Here is a 10,440-nt window from a genome sequence, read left to right as displayed (position 1 = left end):
GTGAGAGATGGTGTCAAATGCTTTACTGAAAATCAGGTAAACCATGTCCACTCATTGCTGCTATCTTGTGCAGAGATTTCTATATACTCTTGATTTACACTCCTTTAGTGTTCCCTCTGTAAATAGTGTTAAAAGGAAGTTTTTGGTTCCTATTGTATCTTCTCTCACCTGTATAATTGCCGTCAGACAACCAAATATGCCTTTTCATGGAAGAAAGCAGGGATAGAACTTCTGTTAGCCCTTGTTCCTCTCAGTATTGCACCACACTGACCACGTAAACTCCAAACTCTGACTTCTCCGAAGTTGGGGAATGTTGCTGCAACAGTGCACAGGAGCAGAGCGCACTACCCTGCAGTGCTGCACTGCTGAGGTGGCTGCCCAGGGACGTGACAGGGTTAATACCCAGTCTGGGAATGCAGGGGGTGCTTTAGTTCTCCTTTCTGTATTGACACTGCATCCAGCTCAGGGCTACACAGTGTTCTTCCAGATGTCTGGGGTGATAGATTTATCAGACTTTATGATGAGTTTAAGATGTTATTAATATACAGGATTTACCTGATGCATTTGCTTTCAAAAGCATTGAGAGGTTTGTGTGAGATTTTCCTAGATCTGTCTGTCAGCTCTGCATATTGGAACAGAAACTGCATTTGAGACCAGAATTTATACTTTACAGCTTTAAACTACATTTTTTTGGTATCCTATGCCTGTTAAATCTGGTGATTGCAACAGCTGCTTTACCAACTTGTGATTTCAGTTTTGTTTTTTTTATGCATATGAATTTACTCCCTTCTTGTTCTCCTTTGCTTTGAAAAAAACCTACTTCTTAGCTTGACTTCTGATAACTCCACTTTTAATTGCACATGCGTTTCTCGGGGAACCAGATGATCTTCTGATCTTTGTATACCTGTAGGTTTAGCTTCCATTACATAAATTTTTTTACTTTCTTTGAAACTACATGATGCCTAGGTTATTGCATCCATGAACTCTCCTCTAAAAATAAATTAGTAGCAGTGCCGGACGGAAGAAGTGAGTTCATAGTTGTTTTAAACCACTTATGTCTAGATTCACTTTTAACTGCTTGTTTCGGTAAAACTGTAATAATTGTACTTAAGGGGGGGAAATTGACAGTACCTTTTGGTTGCAGTCCTTTCTTCCCCAATAATATTTGAATTTGTGACATGCATTGTATTATCAGTAGTTAGCAGTCTTTTGTTGCTCACACAGTCTCAGTTTGCCAGGCTTATAGTCCAAGTAAGCCTCTCATAAGAAGATCTCACGTAATTTAGAAAAAAAGTAGAGGAGTGAAATAGTCTTTCAAACCATTGCTCCTCAAGAATGCCTTTGCAGTTCATAGACCCTTACATTTCTGAGCGCATGATGGATTAAAGCCTGCCTACGTAATTTCAAGCTGCTGATCAATTCAGTGCTGTTGTACTTGCCAGGAGAGGTCTTTGAAAGATGAGGGAGGCCTGTGCCCGGTGACTTTCAGGGCTGGGTTATGGTGGGGGTTGTTCCTCGTTCTGTTTCTTCCTCTTTCGTAGGATCTGACAAAGCCCCGGGGTTACCTGTGGAACTAATCTCCTTCACTGGGGTCTGAGAAGTATTTTACTTCCTCAGGTACTGCAGTTGCTTAACTCGGCTTTATTTCGTACTTAAACTGTAAAGGCCATTTTTCTGGAGACGCCTCTCCTTTGGTGCTTTGAAGTGTTTGGTGACTTGTTGGTCTTCTCTCAAGCTTTAGAAGAGTCCCCTGTAAGGTTTTCTCTTGCTTTTTTGCTGTGTCTCCTTTATTTGTGAGAAGTTCTGACGCTCGTGCTGGGTGGTTTTAATCTTTTTGTCTAGGCTAACAATTGCTGTAGGGCTTTGTCTCCCTAGCACCTGTGCTACCTATTGAGCTCTATTTCTTTCTGTTGTTCTGTTGGCTTTCCTGTTCATCCTTAACAGGTCCCTCTGGCTGATGTAAACTTGCCCGTTAGAACAGCATTGAGTTGATAAAACATCTTCCTATCACCTATTTCAGTAGAAATCGCTTTATCTTTTCCTTTATACAAATATTTTTCTACTTCTTAGTGGGGAGCAGGAGTTTGCAGTATCTTGATTCCTTTTTTTGTGCAGTTCTGTTTCTGCAGTTATTGTGCTATCTTTGATAGTTTTGGACAGCATGACCATTGCATGACAGCTAGACAGATCTGTGTCCTCTCTGGATTCCTTCTGCAATTGCTGCTGAAACATACCTTAGCTTTTTGCAGTAGTTTTTGTTAGTGGGCTACAAATTTCTTTAAGTTTGAACCATAAGTGGATTTTTTGGAGGAGAATTTCCGTTACTCCTGTTGTCAGTCACTATATGTCCTCTGGCATCTTAAAGTGTTTAATTTTCTCTCAGTATGTAGACAAGCAGTCTGGTTCCAGGTGACTCCCTTTGATGAAGTCCAAGGTAGTATATTGTATTTATCTATATGAGAGCAGTGCTGTGTTAAGCAAAAGTTTCTGTAGCAATCATGGTTTTACCAATTTGTTAGCATTCTAACATGACAAGCTGGCATCTTGCTGTTTCATTCTTCTTAAAAATTTGTTTTTGAAGAGTTTTTACATTAAAAGGTATTTAAGAACCATTGTCCAATAACAGATAACTGTAGGCTGGGTTTTTGTTCTCTTCATGGTTAGCTGTCTTGCGTGCAATGTTGCCTGACAGGTTTATGCATTTTGTTTGAAACTTATCTTGATGCAATTAGGGTGTAATTCGTTCCTGGGGTGAAATTAATTTCTTTCTTTGTATTCTCTCTGATTATTAGGCACCTTGCCACCTTAAATGTTTTATAACTATCTGATTTTGAGGGGCTTTTGTGTGCATTTGCAACTGGTGTTTATTAGTTAGATGTACAGATTTTGCCACTGCAACCATTTTTTTTCTGTACAGAAACGCTGGTTTTGAAATTTCACTGCCAAGTTCAGCCAAGTTTGCCTCAAAAAACATTTAGATTTGTAGAGGTTTTTGCAAGTACATTAGCAGGCACATGAAGAGAAAATTAGCAGATGACTATCTTCTCTCTTCTCCCCACTACTCAGGGCTTTATTTGGTTGAGCTGCTGCTATTCAGATATTTGTGATACTTTATACTCAGTTTGGGGTGTTTGAAATGAGGAGAAGGTGGGGAAATCATGGAGGAGAGAGAGTTGAGATCATTGTTTAGGTAAAGCAAACTAGGGCAATTATATAGGAAATTAGTCTTTATTGGTTCTGCTCTTGCAGAACAACTTTGTTAAAGCCAAAGAATTTTAGTTTGCTTTCTTAATAACTTTTTGCGAGACTTGTCGCATTACATTGGCTATTGTTTTCGTGAATTAGTATATTCTTGTCTCCGTGTGTGATAGAGCACTTCTGATTCACTCTCAATTTCTGTGTTTTGCTCTCTGAAGAGATCTGGGTCAGCCCGGAGGGAAAGATGGCTCCCTCTTTGGGGAGCAAATAGGCAAGTTTCAGAAGACAGCACATGGAGGAAAAAGGGTTTAGGGGTCAGAGCAAAAGGCTGGGAGTTTTTAATGTTGTCTCTCTGACACACAAAGATTGCAAGAAGGAGCAGAGGGCAGATAGCCAAGATTTAGAAATTACAGAAAATGACCCATCAATGTGCAACAAAGATCAGAATTTGTTACAACTCAGAAAACCAGGAGCTGGCCCTCACCAAGGCTGCAATCAAAGAACCATCTGCAAGGATAAACAGGGCAGGGTTTGGTTTATAAACTCTGTTTTTCTGAGTTTTCTCTGTTTAACAAGTTAAACAGTCTGGACTGTATTGAGGAAGACAGATGTTATTCACGTTTAAAAGCCTTTTTTAGCCATTTTTTGGGAAGCTCAGGGTAAGAGAAAAGGTCTGAGAAGGTCTGCCTCAAAGCTCTGTTTGACTTTGGATTTGATCACATTCTGTAATGTAGGTTTTAGCCATTGCTCAGTCCCCTACCTCCAGAAGCAATGAAGTGTTTTCACTGAATCTTCCCATATTTTACTTGTCTGGGATCAGACAGCGTTAGCAGTCATTTAGATGTCAGCTGCTGTGAGAGAATGAATGTGACAAGAGTCAAAAAAAGCGCCATATGGTGGACGCAGAAGACTGTGCTGTCAACAGGGAGGGCATGGATGTTGGGGAGATACTGGGCTTCTTGATGGGAACACCACAGGAGTTTTTGATTATGGATGATACCGTGAAGCATTTTATCACCATTGCGTTGTAATATCTCCCCTGTGGGTTCTCCTGCTGGGAACCGGTTCTGCGTAGGATTTTATTTGGTTTTAGCTGCTGCTGTTGGAATCTGAGACATGGGCTGCATCAAAAGAGGTGTGGCCTGCAGGTCAAGGGAGGTGATTCTCTCCCGCTGCTCTGGTCTTGTGAGACCCCACGTGCAGCCCTGTGTCCTCAGCACAAGAAAGACATGGAGCTATTGAAGCGGGTCCAGAGGAGGGCCACAGAAATGATCAGAGAGGACTGGAACAAGTCTCCTATAAGGGAAGGCTGAGAGTGTTGACGTGGTTCAGCCTGCACAAGAGAAGAGTCTGGGAAGACCCTGTTGTGGCCTTTTAGTGCTTAAAGGGAGAGTATAAGAAAGATGGGGACAATCTTTGTAGCAGACACTGTTGGGATAGGGCAGGCAAGGAGTAATGGTTTTAAACTAAAAGAGAGTGATTTAGACTAGATATAAGGAAGAAATGATGTAAGGAAGAAAATCTTTACAGCGAGGGTGGTGAAACACTGGAACAGGTTGCCTAGCGAGGTGACAGAAGCCCCATCCCTGGAAACGTTCAAGGTCAGGTTGGATGAGGCTCTGAGCAACCTGATGTAGTGAAAGCTGTCCCTGCTCCCTGCAGGGCGGTTGGACTAGATGACCTCTAAAGGTCCCTTCCAGACCAACACATTCTATAGCAGCATATACCATCAGACTGCAGAAGGATAAGGTTACAAAATGTATTTTTATATTTAATGCTTCCCCCTTCTCCCCTCTAAATCCTCCTTTGCTGCTTCAGCTTCTCATTTGCCATTTTATGCTCTTTTCTTAAGCTGGAATCTCTTTCTGTTAATCTGAGATCTTAATTTAAAAGTTTTGGTGCTTCCTCCCCTACTCTCTTGCCACTTTCTTTAGGGTTGAGGACACACTGTTCATATTAGGGCAGGAAATACTTTGTGAAGTGGATGCTGAGCCAAAATGCAGGACACCCCAAACTGAAGCTGACCATCTTTTTTAAATTTTCCCCTGCAGTTAGAGACCTCTGGTTTTGGCTGACTGGTTTCTTTTTAATTTTTTTAAGTTCACTTGGAGGGATACAGCCTGATTCTAAGCCTATTGAAATAAACTTGTCATTTGGGAAAGGGTTAGCTCTTCCTTTGTCGTAATGTACATTCTGTACATGCATAGCTAAGAGACAGTTACGCCCTTCTGTGTGTGTGGGAGGATGCCAAGGAAGAACACTGCCTTGAAGTACTCATCTGCAGTGTCAGACTGAACAGTTGCAATTACATTTAGACTAAGTAGATAGTTTATTCTGAAGCTTAATTTATGATTGCACTTCAATGAATCATGTATTGGAGCAAGTTAGTACTTTTAACGCAGCATAGTGAGACTGAATATATCCGTTAGTGGAAGCAAATAAAAATCAGAGTGATATGAAATGAGAGTGCTGGGAAATATGATTAGATATATCTGTTGAGGTTTCTAAAGATTACTGCCTGGTCTACAGAGAGCTGGCTAAGTACCTTGCACTGCTTTCTCCTTCCAGCTGTTAATTTGAATGAAAATAAGCTGAAATTAAATATTTCTTAGATAAACAGTCCTGTAGTTAGTCTGATTAATGCTGATTTCTTCATGATTCCCATATATATATAGATCTTAAGATAACCAATTAATATGAAATCTACTTTATTAAAATATGTGACCTAGAATCAAAACCTTAAAATTTCCAGGGAGTTATTTTGATTTTACTCTGTTTAGTACATGGAATACTTCGTTCCATAACTTAGGCTTCCTGGGTGCCACTTTTACCACAAAGATTACTTTTTTAAAATTAACTTTTTCCAAGAGAGAGATCTAGATGTTTCTTCAGGATTGTTTTTTTTCCCCACTTATCCTGTATAATACTCATTAGCAAAACAAGAAGCTGCATACCTACTCTCTTTATGTAAAAATGTTTGTTTACTAAATATAGGCAAATATATATGCACCTAAAAAGGGGGCCAGCTTTCTTTAGTGTATTCATATAAGGAGTAAGTCTGCCCTTAAAGAAAAAACTTAAAAAATCGCTTTTGATGGAAAGTTATGCCATTGACGATTTTGTGTACAGATTTGTATAGCTATTGAATCATGTTGTAGTTAAAACCAAGGTCTTGACTAAACTGTCCTTGCAAATAAAGAAGATAGATTTTTTTTTTTAAAAGGAATCTTTCCACTTGTGAACTAGACTTAAAGAATGGACGCGTATCAGAAAAGGAGAGATCTTGGTTGGATTGTTCTTTCATTCCTTTAGCCCTCAGTTACCATGGTGCTCTCGCAGGATAGCGTAGCTGCAAGGGAAGCAGCGCTGGTGGTGCGGTGCCATTGTTAAGGTTTTTCATGAGTTTCCAATGCAAGCAGTTTACATTCCCTTTTGTGATGGCTCTCTGGGATTGTCTTTAAATACCTAGGAGAGATGCATCCCTTTGAGAAGGTGAGAAATATTTAAGGCTTTATAGGCTCTTGTGCTTGGTCCATAGCTGTTGCAGGAACTATAGAGCTTGCTTTCAAGGCCAGCACTCCGCTAAGATACCAGACTGGCAGCTTGTCAGCTCAAGCCAGTAATTTAAATCTTTGGTGCTAGTCAAAGCTGTCAACTTAATAACAGCTTACTGCATAAACAAGCTTGGGGGACTTATTCTGGGTCATTAGTATGGGAAGTTTCACATACTGAATTTATGTTTATCACTGCAGATTATTTGAAAAACTAGTCTTGTTTGAAGGAAAAGTAATAGTTTGCTTAAAGAACCCTGCTTTATGCACACAGTCTTGATCACTGAAGTAGGTGGTAGTAGTCACTTCAGAAATGAAGAGCAATATTAAACAGATAAGTTTTGTGGTGTTTTTTCTTTAGGAAGTAGAGGGTCATCTGGTTTCTGGGGTTTTCTTTAGTGTCAAAGAGGGCAGAGGAAGCAGACTGTTGTGGTGGCCCTCTCGGCATGCCGTAGTGAGAAAAATCTGCTTTGCAATGCCTTCTGTTACCCCAGAGGTTGGTCAAGTAGCAGCCAAGGAGGTTGTACTAGTGAGTGAGGAATGTTCCAAGGACAGTGATTTGGCTAGTATGACCCAGTACACTGAGGACACACAGACATCTAAGTGCCTACTAATACCACATAGAAAATACTCAATAGTTCATATTTTTGTGCCACATTTTCCCCACAGCCACCGAAGTGGTTCATCACCAGTAGTGCAAAAGCTTCTCACTCACTGGTGTGAGTAATGTGTAGGTGGGAATTATTTCCTTGACCTCAAAGCAGTGTTGTCCTTAGGGTGATGAGTAAGGTATGCTCCAACTTGTTTGAAGCAAAAATTGAAGAAGCAAGTGGTCAGAGGCAGTATCTGTGTGTAATCGTTAGCAATTTGACTAGCACTGTTAGGAGGTTCCTTAAACAGCGGGAGGAAAAAAAAAGTAGCTGTACTGTCTGGGAGCATTTAATTGTTGAAAACAGGAGCATCTGCTATATAATGAACTGCAGCTATCATGAAAATTAATATTTCGTAGTTACCGATTTTACTTTAGATTACAGTCAGGACTAATTGTGTTCTTGCTGCATATCAGTATTTCAAAGGGGAATTGTTCTTCTTTTTTTCTTGTTTAAAATTTGCTTTATGTATGTTTTAAATTTTTTAATAAATAAAATATGCCTGAACAGATGATGTGTTCTAGTTAGCCATATATAGCTACACTAAAGATCTGAAAGTTCCCACGTTAAATGTCTTAAATATTTAATTTCTTGTCAGTATAAGCAATTTTTAAATTTCTGTTACATGAAGAGTTTCTTACATTTTCTCTTATTATTTTAATTTTTGAAATATTAGACTAATAAAACAACGAGATTCCTTTTCCAGCTGAAGACATGGAATGATGGGAAATTTACAGCTGCTTAATCTGTTTTCAGAAATCAGACTAGCGAATATAAAAAGTAAATACTGTCAGAAACATTGAAGAAAGCATTATTTAAGCCTTTTATGTTCTGGTCAATGCAGATGAAGTCATGTAGATTCTTTTACATAATGTGCCCCTTTAATGGTCCTGCTGGAAATTGACTTCTTGGCAGCTGTACAGTTCAGAATAAGATGGATAAAGTTTTGTTCCTATTTCAAAATGTTTTAAGCGTGAGCATGTCAGAGTTGTAGTGAGATAAATTCAGTCTTTTATTTTTTTTTTTTAGTTTAATCCATTTGATGTTAGTTAAATCAACTGTTGAATTAATGAGAATGTATTTGAAAGAAACATAACTTTGAAATGCTGCTTTGTTAGTACTTGTTGGAATGGAATTTTCTTTCTCCTCTGGATCCTGACCCTGCTGAGGAGATAGAAGGGTCCACGGTGAGAAACTGCATGTAACTTCTTTATTGCTTCCTGAAGGTGTTTCTGGGTCTCCAGATCACGTGGCATTCTGCAAGAACCTTAGTCCCGTGGGTTACCTGGGTACTGGAAATGCATGTGTACTTGTAGCCGTGGGATCAGCTGATGTCTCTTTGGTTCCGTTTTAGCAAAGCGTGCAAGTGTGCTTCAGTTAATCCTGGTTAAGCAAAGCATTGAAATCGAGCTGCAGCTACTCATGAATTCACTGTGGTTCCGTGGCTGCAGATGTTCTGGATGTTTTACTGAAATGGCACTGCAGTCCCTAAGGCAAATCCCCTGCGCTTCCCGTTCCCTGTATGAGTTGACAGCTGGTTACAAGTCAATTATCATTTGCTATGATTTGTCTCTTGCACCCTCAAAGATTCAAAAGTACTGGAATGTTTGCAAAAGTATCAAGCCAGAACAGCGCACACCTCAGTATGTGATGTGACAAAATGACTGAACAGCTTGGGTTTTTTCATCCTGAAGCTTTGCAGATTTGTGGCTACCACGGCTTTAATGATGAGTAAGAACTACCCACACAAGGACAGAGATCTAATGGTGGCTGAAGGCAAGCAAAATCATGTGCTCCATATAAGGCAATGTGTGGGAGACACATTTGTTACATACTGAGTATCTGAGCAAAACCATGTGTCATGTTTCCTTAGGTTCTCAACAGGAGATGTGTAGAAGCAGCAGTGATGACAGGCCTGGCGCTCAACTGCAGCATAAACAAGAAGTCCTTGTTTGACAGAAAACACTATTTCTATGCAGATCTGCCTGTAAGTATGCAGCAGAGCTGGTCCCTTTACGGTGGTGGGAAAGGACAAGTCTGGAGCACAACAGAGGATGATGATTTTTCTGTTCCCAGTCAGTGTTCTGCTCGCCCCAACAGGATGCTGCGCTCCGCCCTGATGGAGAGGCGGCTGTACCCTGGCGCTCGCTGATTGAATATGATTGCTCTGATTGCTGACTCCTTGCTCAGCTGCACAATTCCAGTAGCTTAATGTAATTGAATTGGGAGCTGGACCTGCTTTGCCCCCTTAAGTTCTGCATTCCTGGTGTTTAGTACTAATTATCTGGTATGGTAAAAGCAGTCTGATAATAGTCCTTCATCTAAAGTGAATGTATAACAAACACAGGTTCCAGTGGTATGAACATAATAGTGTATTTTTATGTGTGCTTAGGGACCTAAAAATATTTAATTTCCCTTTAAAACTTTCTCAGTCAGTAGTCCCAATTAATTAAAAAACAAACAGCAGCCAAAAAACCCTCACAAAAACAGCTAAATCTTTGCAGTTGCAGTATGGTTTGTTGGTAGCTTTTGTGTTTGGTAGAAGGTGTCATTGTTCAGTAGAAGGTGGAAGTCCAGTGCGTTTCGCTGCACTTGATATGGGTGTAGAAATATTGAAGTCATTGAAGAACCTGACTTCTGTCATTGCAACAGAATGCAGCACTGTTTGAGCCTTTTTTTCTATTTTAATGAAATTAAACCTTTCGAAGTTTAAACATTTTTTTTCCTGTCAGCTCACTTGTACCAAATGTTCAGTTTAACACTAACCTATGAAAGGGAGATCACTGGTTCTGCTTTCTCTGATTTTGGGGTGAAGATCTGATGACTGCATTAAAGGAAAAAAAATTCTACTTTATCTAAGAACGATCAGGCATGTTAGCTTGTCCTCTCTTTAGGTGATGTGTCTGAGGCATCCAGTGAGCAGAGTGGGAGATTTCTCAGGTCCCAAATCATTGTATAGAGCTGCTGTATTATCGACGAAACTACTTTCTCGCCATCTTTTGGGGTCATTGGAAATATTTTGAAGTTACACAAAACCTTCA

General features: G+C 40.0%; 1 protein-coding gene across 1 annotated transcript in view; it reads left to right on the top strand.

The window, feature by feature from the left end:
* The first annotated feature begins 4,091 nt into the window (after window positions 1-4,091).
* Window positions 4,092-10,440, top strand: part of GATB (glutamyl-tRNA(Gln) amidotransferase, subunit B) — a 31,947-nt gene continuing 25,598 nt past the window's right edge. Inside the window, exons 1-2 of the mRNA XM_009873083.1 lie at window positions 4,092-4,199; window positions 9,273-9,386. Of these exons, the coding sequence (XP_009871385.1) occupies window positions 4,092-4,199; window positions 9,273-9,386 (222 nt within the window). The remainder of the gene's footprint in view (window positions 4,200-9,272; window positions 9,387-10,440) is intronic.

This window comes from Apaloderma vittatum, unplaced genomic scaffold (assembly GCF_000703405.1).
Source record: "Apaloderma vittatum isolate BGI_N311 unplaced genomic scaffold, ASM70340v1 scaffold14937, whole genome shotgun sequence".
Taxonomy (NCBI): domain Eukaryota; kingdom Metazoa; phylum Chordata; class Aves; order Trogoniformes; family Trogonidae; genus Apaloderma; species Apaloderma vittatum.
The sequence above is the reverse complement of the archived record's forward strand: the minus strand, read 5'-3'. Positions and strand labels throughout refer to the sequence as shown.